Genomic DNA, 15,697 nt, shown 5'->3' with positions numbered 1-15,697 from the left:
TTTCCTTTGTTGTGTGAAAATATGTTGTTATAATATTTATATATATATATTGGAGAGACTAGGCCGTATGCATGAAAACAAAACATTTTTTTTTTGTAATTATGTATTTTTTGATGTTTTGACGCAAATCGGGTATTTTAATACTGGGTTTGTATTCTTACAGTATAAAAATATAACCAAATATTAATCCACTTTGATAAAACAAATGCAGAAAAATCAACCATATTTTTTTAGATTTTTCCAAATATATATATATATTTTTAATTATCATATTTTATATATATATATATATATATACACACACATATATACACATAACATATTATAATATATAATATATAATATAAAAACAAATCGGGTTGGGACGGACCAAATAAATGGGCCGGACTCAGCCCAACAAAGAAAGGTTGGGCCGATCTCGGCCCAGACTGGGTTGGGCCGATCTCGGCCCAACAGGCCATCATGCTTCTTCTGTGACGGGATACTGTACACAACAGTGACTGAGATATTGTGCACAAATAGTGACCGGGTACTGTGCACAAATAGTGACCGAGGTACTGTGCATAAGCACAGTAACCCGTTAATTAATTAGGTGGCTACTGTGCACCTGCACAGTAACATGTTAATTAATTAGACCTGCATAGTAACCGGGGGAATTAATTAGCCGGTTACTGTGCCCCTGCACAGTAACCAGCTAATTAATTTCTTGCTTGCAGAACGTGCACAGTGCACGTTCTGCATACAAGAAGATGAACAGGGGAAGAGTTACCTGCGACGATGAGCTTGGGTAGAGGAGCTGACAGTGGTGCTGGTGGTGGTTTTGCTGGTGGTTGCTGACCGAAGGTCGGCTCTTCTTCTTCTCTACTGCTTCTGTGTTATTTCTCCTCTCCTCTCTCTCTTCTTTTTTTTTTCCCCTCTTCTTGTGTCTGTTCTCTTCTCTATTTATAGGAAAAAAATGGAGCAGGTGCGCCTTCAATCACGCAACGGCTGGTCGGCCAGTGACCCGTTCGGTGGTCTAAAGGTGTGGGGCTTCGGTGGGGACGAGGAGAGAGAGGCGGGATGGTTTTTTTGAAAATGGTTTTTGTCTTCTGTTGTTGTTTGACGGGGGAAGGAGGAAGATGAACAGTGTCGTTCAAAACGACACCGTTCTGGCCTTCCTCTTTTTTTTTTTGTTTTTTTTTTTAATGAAACGATGTCGTTTTGGATAAAACGCGTCGTTTCATTTAAATGAGCCAAACTTCAAATCAGTCCTCTATCATTTCTTGTTCATTTCAATTGTATCCCTACCAAATTCGATCTCCGCCCCCATAGTTGGCCGCGTTTTTCACTTTAGTCCTTGGCCTCTGATTTATGCAATTAAGCCCTCAATTGATCAATAAACTTCCAAATAAAACAGCCCCCTCTATTTACCCGGTTTTTCCAAATTGGTCCCTGGTTTCGGTTTTTTCAATTAAACCCCTAATTGATCATTAAACTTCAATATTTATTCAATTAAACCCCTGATTTGACCCAATAAATTCCTAAAAAATATATTTTGGCCCCAGAACTTAAATTTCTTCTAATTAAAGCCCAAATTGACTTAAAAATCAATTTTTCTTGCAATCAAATCCCCTATAAATTCAATTAAAAATCCAATTAAGTCCATAAACCTCCAAATTTGGGCTTTTCTCCTCAAATTTCAAATTTTCCTTCTCAACAGGGCTCTCATCCTTCAAGAATATACTGTCAAAAATCCAATCTTTGTATTTTTAACCTCCTTGACTGATTTTTCTGACCATTTGCTGAGCGCTTCTGCCTCCTGTTATTTTTCTAACCTCCTTTGGCTATTTATTTTATTTCATTTATTTGGGGACCCAAAAATGGGTTACAACAGGGATCACAAAAATTAGTTGGTAAAATGCATTGTTTTCTTATGAATAATCGATATTGACTCCAAGGATCCCTAAGGAGCGTGATGTTATAGTAAAGGACTTGAGATCTGCATAGTAAATCTCGAGTTCGAATCAGGAATGAGATTTTCTTGAATTTTTTTTAAAAAATATTGACTCAGAGGGATGGCTAGCTTGATGCTAGCAAAACTCAAAAAAATAAAAATAGCTAGTAACCTGACCATATTTTGCTTTGAATTTTGATAGCTTATGAGTAAATTTGAAATTCTGTTAAATTTAGATAAAATTTAGTGAGGTCAACTTTAAATATTTTTTTAAAATTAAAATAATATTATTTTAGATAAAATAATTAACATGATTGACTTGATAACTTACTAATTAACTCAAAAATTAAGTGGCCAAGATCATTAATTTGGTAAAGTTTTTAACAATTATGTTTAAAACAATAAATAACTTCATTCAATAATTATAATATAATTTATATTAATCTTAAAAGGTAACCGTTCCAAACACGCTATAAATTCTCAATTGGTTGTGCCACTTTCGTCTGCCAAAGATAACCGGAATGCTGCCAAGAGAGCACTGGATTTCATATTCGGATGGTATGTATAGGATATTCTAGCTAGCTCGATGTGTGATATTCTTGATTGTTTAAGATGACATTAAATTAATTAATTAAAGTGTAGCTTAGGATCTCTACATCAACCGTTAATGTCCCCCATAATTATTTGGGAGCCCAATTAATTAATATGGTCTATATATTCTTTGTGGGAAAATTTAATATATTTTTGAAAATTTATTACAAATACCTAAGAACATCATCATATAAATAACATCATCAAAAACCCCACCAAACATAACCAGCTGACTAAAAGCCGATCTCATTGACTATTGAAGCAGTCATGTATTTCAGTGCATTCTTGTCGTTAAAAGGACAGTAACATTCTCAGCTTTTTTTTTTAACTGGGAAAGTTTTTTTTATTGACAGTAGGATTTTTTTACATTACCAAGTAAGAATGATGATACTTTTCACTATTACTTTTTACTTAAAAACAAGTAAAAATTTTCAGTTTAGTTGTTCTGTTGAAAATATTTCTTACATCATCTAACGCTAACAATATTTGAACTCTCCAAAAATGAAGCCATGGTAAAGAGATTACTTGAATTTCTAATCAATGATCATGGTTGGTTTGCGGCTGCGATTTAAATTGTTAATTTAATCTATTTTAGTTAATGATTAGAGTTGATTTGGGACCTGTGATTTAAATTATTCTAAATTAAAAAAATAAAAAAATTGATTTATTTTATCTCAATTAATTATAATTAGGGTTGACTTTTAACCTGATCAATCTAAATAAAATTTATTGAAGTATTTTAAAAAAATTATATCAAAATGATATTATCTTAATTATTTTTTCTATATAAAAAAATTTAACTTGAGTTTGACATTCTAATCTATAATTTAAGACAAATCAACCGAGTAGAATTTATGCTAGAATTCTTTGGTTTAAGTGCATGCTATAATCCATTTTTATGAATTTCTCGTAAAACAGCAATTGTTTCCCCCCTTCTTTGCTTCTTAATTATGTCTTTTTAGCATTAATCCTCTCCATTTCCAAGATAAAACGTCTAGATTCTTGGCGGGAAAATATTTTTACAGTTAAGTTTTTAGCTGCAGAGCTCACACATACGCTTCTTATACTCTTTAGCCCTAACACCACCCTTCCATAAACTCCCTTCCAATCTGAACCGTCAGCCAACTCAAATCAGAAGTACACTTAATCACAACCGTAGAGCATAACACACACACAATTTCCCCCCACATCTCACCACACTGCATAACCAAACTCCTCTAAAAACTCTTAAACCCTATGACATTAGGTTTGTGCATTTCTCCTGCTGAAAAAGAACAAATTAATTCAATCACAAAATCAACAATATTTTTTTCAAAAAACCAATTTTAATTAGACCCGGTTGGATTTAGAGTCTGATATTTTCGAATGGAAATCGGAGGAAGCAGTGAAAGCCAAAATGAAACAAAGAAAGGCAAATCAAAGACTCCAAGGAAACCCAAAGAAAGCCTTCTCAAACAAAGTCAGTGTTTCTCTCTATGGATTCATTATAAAAATCCCATTTTGGTTAGACCCTTTTGTTTTTTGAGTTTGATTTTTTTTTTTTTGCAGAATCTCCAGCTGAATTTTTCGCAGAGAACAAGAACATTGCCGGGTTTGATAATGTAAGTTTCAGTTCTTGATAATGTAAGATTCGTTGTGATTGTTTTGATAGTAAGTGGGCTTTTTTTTTTTTTTTTGATTGGGTGAAAGTTATTGTGAATTTCAGCCAGGGAAATCTCTTTATACTACAGTGAGAGAACTTGTAGAAAATTCGCTTGATTCGGCGGAATCGATATCGGAACTTCCTGTCGTAGAAATTACGATGTCAGTTTTTTAGTTTATGATATTTTTTTGTGTATGTGAAAGTGTGAATTATTAAGCTTGGTCAAATTTTTATCTGGTTTGTTGCAGTGAGGAGATAGGGAAAAGTAAGTTTAATTCAATGATTGGTCTTGTTGATCGAGAGCGTGTTGATGCGCAACTTTATGATGACTACGAGACAGCTAAGGCTCGCGAGGTGTGTGTGTGTTGGGTTCTATTCTGAATTCTGATATTGGGTTTTGGCCTTTTGTTGAAATTAAGCTGTTTGTGGTGTGTTTTGAGTTGTGCAGAAAAGATTGGCGAAGGAAGCTCGTGCTCAAGAAGTGCAAGCGAAGAATGCTGCTCTTGGGAAGAAAGTAAAAGAACAATCGACTATTAAGGGCATGAAGGGTCGAGGTGAGGCCTCATTTTACAGAGTCACATGCAAGGTGTGATTTACTTTACACTCAATGTTTTATCTAGTATTTGTTGTTTCATACGTGTTTCTTAATTTTGTGGTGGTGTTAATGTGTTTCTGAGTTATTGCCAAAATTCTCTTTGAAGGTGTGAATTCTAATGACTCTTGACTGATTTTATATGCAGGACAATGGAAAAGGAATGCCACATGATGATATCCCAAATATGTTCGGACGAGGTTGGTTGTCACTTGGCAACTTATGCTTGTGCATGCACATTTGAATAGTTACTTAAATATGAACAAATATCTGAAACTACCATAATTTTTACGAGCTTGATTTTGAGTGTACTTATGTATGCAGTTTTGTCCGGGACAAAGTATGGTCTCAAGCAGACTCGTGGCAAGTTTGGTCTTGGTGCCAAAATGGTAATGAATTTCTCTGCAGTTTGCTGCATGCATGACTATGCATCTTTGTTACTGCCATTTGGAATAAGTTATCCCGCGAATGTTGATGCTACATCATCATTATATTTGCTTTTTTCCTCCCCCAGCTCTTGTGCTGGGATATATCCTTGAATCTGTCCAACCACCTTATGGAAATTGGATAACAAAATATCAGTTAAATTGCATCTTATGATCATGGATTGGCCATTTTGATGCTGCCTTAAATGAACAGTGTCCATATTATGATTGTTGGCAAATGATTAAAGTTAAGGGAAGCTTTTTTAGCTACAATGCTTCACATTGTCTCAGTTCAGAAGCTTATTTGATTGATTTGGTCCACATTTTTTACACTTATCATGTTATAGATTAGAAGTTAATGTTAATTTACTGTGTTTTACTTATGCAGGCATTGATATGGTCAAAAATGAGTACAGGGCTTCCTATAGAGATCTCGTCATCAATGAAGGCCCAAAGCTATATTTCATTCTGCAGGCTGGATATAGATATTCATCGGTATGACTCAAATTTAGGAATACACAGAAGGCACAATGTTTTCAAGGATCGTCTTATAAACATAGATGTTACATATTTCATAAGTGATGGTATTTTTCTATATTTTAGGTTGTTTATGTGTTTGTTGTTACATATCCACATGTGTATTGTGCTGAGTTTCATATTTAGTTCCAAGAATATATGGCAACTTTTTAATTCCATGGAAAAAATGCTTGAGGTTATAGCTTCTATCAGACTATTAATGGTGCTTCTTTTAAATAACCAGGAACATTCCTCACATTCATTTACATGAAAAACGGAACAATGATGATTGTTGGCATGGAGCTGAAATTCAAGTTGTTATTGAGGGAAATTGGACAACTTATCGTGTATGTAGACCATAATTTGCCTATGTTAACATTTCGTTGTACACTTTGAATTTATGCAATGCATTGCAGTTGTGTTCAGCAATGTTGTTTGGTCTATTTTAAGTTTTTAATAGTGGTGTTTTGTCCTGTATGTGCAGTCCAAGATATTGCATTACATGCGGCAAATGGCTGTTATCACTCCTTATGCCCAATTTCTTTTCAGATTTATGTCAGATGCACCAGAGTATGCTCTCCCTCTCCCTCTCTCCCTCTCTCTCTCTTGTGTACACATTCATGCTTCTATTCTTGTGCATCATCATTCTGTTAAGCACATGCTACTTCCATTTTTGCAGTAAGAATGTTACTATAAAATTTGCACGGAGAACTGATGTGATGCCTCCAGTTCCTCTCGAGACAAAACACCATCCATCATCTGTTGATTTACTGCTGATCAAACGCCTCATTGCGGAAACTTCAAAACAGAATCTTTTGCAGTTTCTACAGCATGAATTTGTAAACATAGGAAAGTCACATGCTGAACGATTAATTGGTGAGAAAATTAATATCTACATTCTATCAGTATGCAATTCAACAATAAAATTCTGTGGTTGTAATAATAATCCTTCCCAATTTTTTAGGGGAAATGGGTCCAGAATTTAGCCCAAAAATGGTTGTAAAGTCTCTGACTGATCAGCAGATAGTTCGCATCAATCAGTTGTTTCGCCAAGCCAAGTTTGACGACCCTACTGGTGATGTAAGATGCTTTTAGGCTTTGAATGTAATTTATTTGCCATTGATTTTGCTGATGTGATTTGTCCTCACTTCATACTGTGTGGTGCTCTACTTGTATAATACAGCTTTTATAGCTTAGCACATTACTGATAAGCCATTTTCAGTGTCTTAGTCCTGCAGGGGAATACAATCTTCGTCTTGGAATTATAAAGGAGCTGCATCCAGATATGGTTGCAACTTATTCAGGCAGGTTGTGTTTGAATCTCTGTTTGCTATATCTATTTTTTTTAACTAAAGCCAACCTGCATGGTAAAATAGTTATTGGTATCGGAACCAAAAAAATATTACTAATCTTTTTTTCTGCTAATGGATAAACAATGTTCTAAATGTGGCCTTTCTTTACTACCATTATATGCAGTGCTCAAGTATTTGAGGGTCACCCATTTATTGTAGAAGCTGGTGTCAGTGTGGGTGGAAAGGATGTTAAGCAAGTAAGTGTGTCTCTCTTAATATTGTGATTGTGATGAAACAAATCAGGCTAGCTTAGGAAATATGTGTAGGTTTTGATCAATTCCAGCACCTTAAAACCAGGAATTTAAGGATTTTTATGATTCACAAACCAACACCATTGAAAGTGCTGGCTTGTGTTGCTTTCGGGACAATTGGACCTTGTTTGTACATCCCAGTTTGGTAAGCAATGCTTTGTGAAATTGAATAGACAGGCGTTTGTATTTATTGGGTTGGTTTATGAGCTTAAAAATACACATTTTACTTTCTTTCTTTCTTTTTTTTGGTAAAATAAAATAAATTAAGGAATTACCATTCCATCTATGGAAGTAAAAGCATCAGGCACTGGTTTGCCAGTTAGCTTCTTAAAAGCAATATGATGTTAATTGCTTGCGCATGATACTTGATCGTGGGTTTCTAAAGGCAACTCTGCAAATTCTGTGATGGTGTATTTAATGCCCTTGGTCTGATGTATTTCATGCTTTATGCTAATTAAATTGCTTTCTGATTTTCTATCCTAGTTGATATTATCCTGCAAAACTATTTCTCTAAACTGCAGGGCTTGAATATATTTCGATTTGCAAACCGCATTCCACTTCTATTTGAGCAAGGTGCAGATGTTGTCACCAGGACTGCACTTAAGAGAATCAAGTAAGATATAACAGTACAGCCATTTCTTTTGATAGTTTTGGGGTGGGTGTGGGAGGCAGATGGAATGTTCTCACAGTTAATGCAACAAAATGGTTTATTAAAATGTCCTTTCAGTTGGGGGAGTTACAAGATTAACCAGACGCAGGACAAAATTGGTGTCTTTGTCAGTGTCGTGAGCACAAAAATCCCCTTTAAAGGGACTGGCAAGGAGTATATTGGAGATGATATTAATGAGATAGCTACAGCTGTGAAGGTGGTTTTTTTTTATTCCCATTTTCTGTCATTTTGATCACAGCAGTAGAAATTTACAAGTTAGCTAATAAAATCAGCCTTCCAGTCTGCCATTCAGCAATGCTGCATCCAGCTAAAATCCAAAATTATAAAGAAAATGCTGGCCCGTGAGCAACAGGAGAGAAAACGAAATCTAAGCAGGTACTTCCTGTTGACCTGACCTGTTCTCTCAAGAGTTGTCCAAAATGTCCTATTCTTTTTCCTATTTGCATGTACTGAAGTCTGAAACCAAATTTTAATGCACTGGCAGGTATATTCCTGATGCTACCAATGCTGTATATGATGTTTTGAAATACATGTCACAATCACATGCATCAAAGAAGAAGCGTTACAGCGGTGAGGAAGCGGAAATACTTGGCAACATAACAGCTAATTTGATAACAAAAGAGACAATCAAGGAAAAGCTTGCTGAGCATGTTGAAAAGGTGAGGTCTAATTGAAACTTGTGGATCCTCCATCACTGACAATTTTGAATGGCCTTTTGGTGCATCTTAGCTATGATTTGGATGGCTGTTGCATTAATAATGGGGGATTAGAGACTATAAGATTCTCCTATTGCCAAACCAAGTTCCAACTCTTTGGTAAAAATATGCCAAACTAATCACTCAATACGGGATTCTAATCAAAAGATGTAAAGATGTTGCTACGTATTGAAAACTGACATTAGAAACATCAAGGAAAAGATTTTATCTGTCTTTCAATTTTCCGGCACAGCTGGCTCTCTGACAGGCTTATAACAGCCCAATGTTTCGATTTCAAGTCAAATTTCCTAGCTATCCCAGTCCTCCCTCGCATATTTTCTTTCCCTTGCATGTAAATTTTATATTTCTTTGACATGTATGAATTTTATTTGCAGGTGGACCATGAAATGGCATTGGAATATGCGACACAAAGTGGAGTGACCGAAGAACCAAGAGAAGATATATTCATCCAAACCCTTGATCCTGAAAATAAGTTCATCGAATTCCAAAGTCCCATCTTTGTTTTCAGACTAGTATGTTAGGAATGCGTCCGCATTTACTTCGAATACCTTCATCCTCTGCTTGCTATAGATTCAAAACTCTGGTTACACAGTCGATTTCATTGTTTACTTGTATCTGATTAAACTGCAGCCTTAAGATCAAATGTGATTGTATGAATTATCTGTTAAAACTGCTGTTGTATTTACAATTTGAAGCATGATAGATATTGTAACAGAAGAAACTGGGTGCTGCTGTGAAAGAGCTTAATACACGGTTGATTAGCAGATCAACTTGGCAAATCAATAAGTTTTTTCTTTCTTATATTTTGTCTTCAACCCAAATCGGTATAAACCCTTGGTCGGCAGGTCCCTAGGCGATCTGCCATGCCATGACAGTAAAGATTTTACAACTACGTCTTGGATGAAAGATTCAACTAGCTGAGGTGTCTAATCGGATTTTAAATCTTTTAATTTTATGATTTATAAAATTAATTAAAATATACACAAACTAATCTAAATATCTAATAAAAAGAATTCAACTAGTTCACGTACTTGTATAGTCAAACATTTTGTCAATCTATCTCGCAATCAAAGACCTAACACCAAGAATTTTCTTACCTTGCGTAACCACATCCAAAACGTCAACATTTCTTGTGTCAATTTTCCACAATTTGTTTTAGCATACGTAGTTAGTTTGATCTCTATAGCATCAGAGATGATTAAATAATTTTTTTACTAGTATTTATCAAACTCAGCATTTTTTTTCTTTTCAAAATTGTCTCTTTTCTCTCATCAAATTACTTTTTTCCACATTTACCAAAATAAAAAAAGTAAAAATAAATAAATTGAAAAGTATATAAAATTGATAAAAGTATTATGTTATATTATATTTAAAATACAAGTTAACGAGACTAGGTTATTTTTTTAACAAAAACAATATTATTTTGAGTAAAAATATCTAGTTTAATATTAAATTTAGTCAAGATTTAAATTAATAAATTATTGAATTGATTTCCTAGAACGACAAATATGATTAAATTAACACATTATTAAAACATTAAGCAAAATCTATTTTATTTTTTGTGCTTCTCTTTTCCTTTATATATTCATTATAATATCACTCTCATCAAGAACCCATTTCCAAGATTTTCAAGAAATGGCAAACCAACTTCCCCAGATATCCGTTCTTGGAGCTGGCATCTTTGTCAAGACTCAATACATTCCAAGACTAGCTGAGATCTCTCATCTTTTTGTTCTTAAATCCATCTGGAGTCGCTCTGAGGTGATTCATTGCTCATTACTCATTTCATTTCTTGATTATCTTTCTTGCTTATATATTTATTTACATGTTCAGGAATCTGCAAGAGAAGCAGTGGAGGTAGCAAAGGAGCATTTTCCTGGTGTGGAATGCAAGTGGGGTGATAAGGGTCTTGATGAGATCATTCAAGATGAGTCAATTCTTGGTGTTGCTGTGGTTCTTGCTGCGCAATATCAGGTGTGTCATCAATTTTGTTTCTTTATTCAAATGTTGATTATTTTATGGTGATAAGGCTTAGAATCTTTCTTGATATGGCTGTCACTAAGCGATCTTAGATTTTTCTTAACAATTTTAACAAGAAACTGTAAAATCATAGCTACCATGGTGCTATTGTTTGTTGCATTTCCATGCGTTGGTTGCTGAATTTTCTAGTTCTGAATCAAGAATTTGACTCTTAATGATCGAATTCATTGCTGGTTATAAAGAATTTCGAGAAGGAGCCTATCTGTTAGTCATTTTGTCAGTATAAGCTTAGTGCAAAGCTAAAATGTAATTCAGAAATTGGGCAGGCAACGTGGCAAATGATAAATGTATGTACTGGAGTCTGGCGATGAGCTTTGGCCGTGTTTAGAGAAATTTTCTCGACAGACTATCCTGTGATTTCAGTTTGGATGTCATCTTATATGTTCCATCTCTTTTAAGGAATTTGCTTTGCTTTGACATGTTATGTTTTCAGTAAATTTTTCACTTACATAAACTAATTCATGCAGGTTGATATGTCACTAAAGCTACTAAAGGCAGGGAAGCATGTCCTCCAAGGTAATATAAGCTCTTAGTCGCAAAATGAAGGCATTTTTCAGTTCAGATTGATGTGGGTTGTTTCCTAAGACATTCCCAAATTTTAACCAAAAACAATCTAAAAAATGTTGAATAATAAATAAAGATGGATATTTTACTGGTGATATTTTTGTTGATATTGCTGTTGTATTTATATTTCTCATTTGTGCAATGTTCTTAATCTTCTTTTATTTTGGCATGTCATCTGCAATTCTTGAATAACTTGGATGATCTGAAGAGAAACCAGCGGCATCTTGTAAGTAAACTACAACGTTTTCTGGTTGTTTGTAGCCTCTCCGTGATATTTAGGAATAGAAATCATCCCACTAGATTAAATTTATGTGGAATTTTTGCAGGTTTAAAAACTCTTGCACATATAGATTCTCTTGCATAGAAACTCTTTTCATGCTATTGAATTTAATTTACATATTACAAATTGATATAGTGGCACTAGGAATAGTTCTTCATTTTTTTAGTCAGTAGTGAAACAGTATGAAGAATAGATAAAATGTAACTGTGAATTTTGCATTAAGGAGTAGATGATAAAAGAGATATGAAGTCATTTATTGTTGAGGTTGATGTGTGAGATCATTGTCTGATCATACCAATAATCGATCTAGATTATTGTGTTATTTTTTTATAAGAATATATACAGGGGCCATCCTTGCTTCAAACCACAAAGGCCAATCATGTCTTGAGAGCTGAAAGTTCACACAAATAGATTTGTCCAAACAGAGTCATTATTTGATTATATTCAGTTTGGCAGGATCATAACGGGATAGTGGCATTGTTTTGGACAAGAAAATATGCTTCTATTATTAATGTGACTCTCTTTTCCTTCTGAACTATACATAATTAGTATCTTATCTGCCCATCATAGATTGATGAGGAAGACTGCTAGAACTTTTGTTGGCAAGAAAGTTAACTCCAGTCAAACAAAGTCCCATATTCACCCATCGCACTAGGATTGCTTGCATCTATCAGTAGTAAGCTTTTCCACTGTTGAAAGAAATCTCCGGCCCAAAACATATTCATTAGTAGTCCCTGTTCAAGATGAACACTTTTATGCATACAATATGCTCATAAAGTTTGAGTTTGTGTGCATTCGGATAATGGTTGGATAATGCAGCTATTAGTGAAATAGAAACCAGCCTATCAAGCTACAAATCTATCTGTGCAAATTCACCTGGTTATCCAATTTGGGCTGTGGCAGAGAACTATAGGTTTGAACCTGCACTTGTAGAGGTAATTGTTTCAAATATCTGATTTGAGTTGATGTTCAAGATAGTAAGATACTGTACGTTCCAATATACTTGCTATTGCTTTCACAGAGCAAGAAATTATTGGCTGATATTGGGAAAATGATGAGCGTCCAACTTATAATTGAAGCATCAATGAATAGTGCAAACCCTTACTTCTCAAGCTCTTGGCGGCGGAATTACACGGTTTGTGCTGATGATATAACTGAGTTATATTACTCAGAATTTTTTACTGATTCTTAAAAGCATTTGGTAATGTGCATATGTTTTCAACTTCTATGGCCCAAGCTACTTATCTATGTTATAATCGAGAAATATACCCTGAAATATGAGAGGAGTAGTTTTATCTTTCTAGATATCAGATGCTCCTTTACTAGTTGATTTACCATGCTTAAGCCATTTACCATTGCTATTATTGACCAGTGCATCTTCTGTTTTGGCAGGGGGGTTTCATTCTAGATATGGGAGTGCACTTCATTGCAGGACTGAGAATGGTAATCTCTCATTTTAAATATACCTTATTGATAAATAGTGACATTGGTTCCTGCTATCCTTATTAAAAGATGATGTTCTGCTACTACAATATCACAGACTTCCTAAGTGTATATTTTTTATAAAATATCACAGACTTCATATGGTCTTCTGAATTTTGTGCTAGCAATGTATCACACTACAGTTTTATTGTTAATGGCACTTCTCCTTTCACTTCTTTATCTCTAACTTCTCATTCCTCCATTTTAACACTGTTGCAGTTTATTTTGTCCTAGAGTTAAGTCATTCACACAATTATAGTTTTCCAAAATCTTGTTCCTATATCTAGAATAAGTTCTTATATCCTTTGCATGCTTTTAATTCTGGACACACCACAAATGTTATATCAGTAGTGTTTCTCTGTGTAAATAGAGCTTGTATAATTGAGGCCACCTAAGCCTTGTTAAAAGGGTATTAGGCTTGCATGTTAATCAGAACTTGTATAATTGAGGCCACCTAAGCTTTTTAAAATGGATATTAGGCTTGCATGTTAATCACTATTTATTGCTCTCTGAGATCCAGCTTTGACCTCTAAATTATGCATTTCTATTCAATTGAACAGCTTGTTGGATGTGAGGTGACGTCAGTGTCAGCTATGACCTCTCATGTGGATACAACTTTGCCTCCACCTGATAACATATCCTCAGTTTTGTAAGTTTCTTATGCATGAAGTTGATTTTCAACCAAATCATTTCCTGATACTGTTGGAAGCATAAAAGTCACCGCATGAACTTTTCCTATTTTAGTCACCTGGAGAATGGATGTTCTGGAGTTTTTGCAATGGTTGTATCCTCCAAAACACCCAAGGCAAGTGGTAAATTGATGGTTTTACTTCAAACTTCTTGATAAATAAATTATTCTTTCTCATTTCTTTTAATTCGTTTAGATATTATGGAGAATTGTTGGCATAAACGGAACAGTGGAAATTGGGCGTGGAAACCAAGGTGGACAGCATGGTTACACGGTATGCCAAAACCCAATAGGTTGTGGTCAATTAGATCTTCATCGGCTGCAATAGTCTTGGGATCTTAGTTTGTCTGAGCTATCTAGCTAAATTTTAAATTTCAAAATAATTGATTTCTTACCTTTAACTTGTAGCATTTATATTTGAGAAGTAACCTTCATTTGATATCTTACAATGCCGTGGCAGATTTCTTTTTATGGAGCTGGTGGACACTGTAAAAGCAACTTCTACCCATTTAGTGGAGTGACCGCTGAACTTAAGGCATTTTTACATGACATTTCACAGGCCAACCTTAAGGTAATATAAGATGACAAGCTCCTGTGTGCATTGTCACGGTTCGCTTCAAACATAAACCATAAGCATGGTAGTCTTCACATTTAGCTTTTTATTATTAGTCTTAATGTGCTTTGAGTGGAGATTACCTTCAGTTCGGTTGTTTTGTTCGACATTAGAGGAATTTGACTCATTTGATTGACAACAAAACATTCTGTTAGTTGGAAATTCAGAGCTTACTGTTCATTTATTAACCCTTGTTGCCTTCTTTTGTCAACAACAGCCTGATCTCTCAGGTAGCTGTTGTTGGATTACTAAAACTTCCATCTCATTAACTAAACAGGAATTTAAATTTAATGATTCTGCTAGAATGCTACTTGCTTTAACTGATGATCTCTCGGGTGACTGTTGTTGGATTACTAAAACTTCCATTTCTTTAACTAAACAGGAATTAAAATTTAATGATTCTGCTAGAATGCTACTTGCTTTAACTGATGCATTCAATTAAATACCTTTTTATCTGTCACAGAAGGGAAGTAGCTACGAAGTTGAGCCTCGACTCTCTTTTATTGAAGGAGCCAGAGATGTTGCAGTTTTAGACGCAATGCTTGAATCTGGAAACAAGAATGGAGCACTAGTTCAGGTGAAAAAGTTTTAAGGACCAATTTCATCATGTTTCACGCAGCTAAAAACACTTCTGAGACCTAGCAAACAGAAGGGTAGGGAAAGGAGATATTGTTGAAAAGCTATGGAGAAATTTACAATTTTTAAGATGAATGTATCCTTATTATGATAATACATATTTCTTAAGAATAATTAGTGCGTATGTAGAGAGGGGAAAATTGCATGAGTGCTGTTTAAACTGATGTATTGAATCAAAATAATGCTGCAGACTCGTTTACTTGTGTATTTGGGAGCTTCCCTCAGATTAGGCTACGAGCGGGTTTGCTCTTTACTTGAACTAGGGTTCAAATCTAAAATGAGGCCTCGAGAAAGAAATTTACTGTAAAATGCACTAGTATGAGCATGGATAGCATGTCTAGAACCTTATTGGGAAGAGACTTGTCTCGGTATGCGAAGATTAATCCGAAGATGCCAAGACTTCAACCAAGAAAGAAGATAGTTTCTATCATGGTGTGGAAGTTGAATCCCCCCAACTGCACTCTGTAGGGTTTTTTTTTTTTTTTTTTTTTGTCTTCTATCAGTCTTTTGACAGACAACCTTCAATTACTGAACAAATAACTAGGGGAACCACAACCACATTGAATTGGTGTCTAGCGCTTTTGTAAGGAAATTGCGTTTAGTTTGCTGGACTGATGCTGCTAGACTCTTTGGTATAAGAAATCTGCATGTCTATATCTATATATTTCTACCTTGAGTTACACCTTTATGGGATCTATTTATAGTA

The 15,697-nt window shown here is 34.7% G+C and overlaps 2 protein-coding genes and 1 long non-coding RNA gene across 5 annotated transcripts; 2 read left to right on the top strand and 1 right to left on the bottom strand.

Annotated features, from left to right (window-relative positions):
* Nucleotides 1-3,663: 3,663 nt before the first annotated feature.
* On the top strand, nt 3,664-9,409 carry LOC133700922 (DNA topoisomerase 6 subunit B). 2 transcript variants are annotated; one of them, XM_062124652.1, is made up of 19 exons: nt 3,664-3,983; nt 4,073-4,125; nt 4,230-4,327; nt 4,415-4,520; nt 4,615-4,752; nt 4,907-4,958; nt 5,083-5,147; nt 5,572-5,678; nt 5,944-6,046; nt 6,184-6,269; nt 6,379-6,575; nt 6,664-6,779; nt 6,922-7,007; nt 7,176-7,248; nt 7,824-7,915; nt 8,030-8,168; nt 8,253-8,347; nt 8,457-8,631; nt 9,063-9,409. In XM_062124652.1, exons 1-19 carry the CDS (start codon nt 3,890-3,892, stop codon nt 9,207-9,209), a joined length of 2,022 nt encoding a protein of 673 aa, XP_061980636.1. In that variant the 5' UTR covers nt 3,664-3,889; the 3' UTR covers nt 9,210-9,409. The 2 variants fall into 2 exon arrangements, with proteins under 2 accessions (XP_061980636.1, XP_061980637.1); XM_062124653.1 differs by lacking the exon at nt 4,230-4,327.
* An 867-nt stretch (nt 9,410-10,276) lies between these two features.
* LOC133702343 (dehydrogenase FPY6) lies at nt 10,277-15,198 on the top strand. Of its 2 annotated transcripts, none has more exons than XM_062126668.1 (12): nt 10,277-10,449; nt 10,522-10,662; nt 11,196-11,244; nt 11,501-11,518; nt 12,392-12,507; nt 12,594-12,707; nt 12,965-13,015; nt 13,615-13,703; nt 13,799-13,859; nt 13,939-14,016; nt 14,203-14,313; nt 14,822-15,198. In XM_062126668.1, the coding sequence occupies exons 1-12, from the start codon at nt 10,324-10,326 to the stop codon at nt 14,945-14,947; spliced, it is 1,080 nt and encodes a 359-aa protein (XP_061982652.1). In that variant the 5' UTR covers nt 10,277-10,323; the 3' UTR covers nt 14,948-15,198. The 2 variants fall into 2 exon arrangements, with proteins under 2 accessions (XP_061982652.1, XP_061982651.1); XM_062126667.1 differs by having other exon boundaries at nt 10,280-10,449; nt 14,819-15,198.
* LOC133702344 (uncharacterized) lies at nt 11,865-14,904 on the bottom strand. Its single transcript, XR_009843708.1, has 2 exons — nt 14,802-14,904; nt 11,865-12,306 (listed from the first exon to the last, which is right to left on the bottom strand). It is a non-coding gene; the product is annotated as an uncharacterized LOC133702344 (long non-coding RNA).
* Nucleotides 15,199-15,697: the final 499 nt, after the last annotated feature.

This window comes from Populus nigra, chromosome 8 (genome assembly GCF_951802175.1).
Source record: "Populus nigra chromosome 8, ddPopNigr1.1, whole genome shotgun sequence".
In the NCBI taxonomy this organism is placed as follows: domain Eukaryota; kingdom Viridiplantae; phylum Streptophyta; class Magnoliopsida; order Malpighiales; family Salicaceae; genus Populus; species Populus nigra.
Note: the sequence above shows the minus strand (reverse complement) of the source record. Positions and strands in the feature narration are given on the sequence as shown.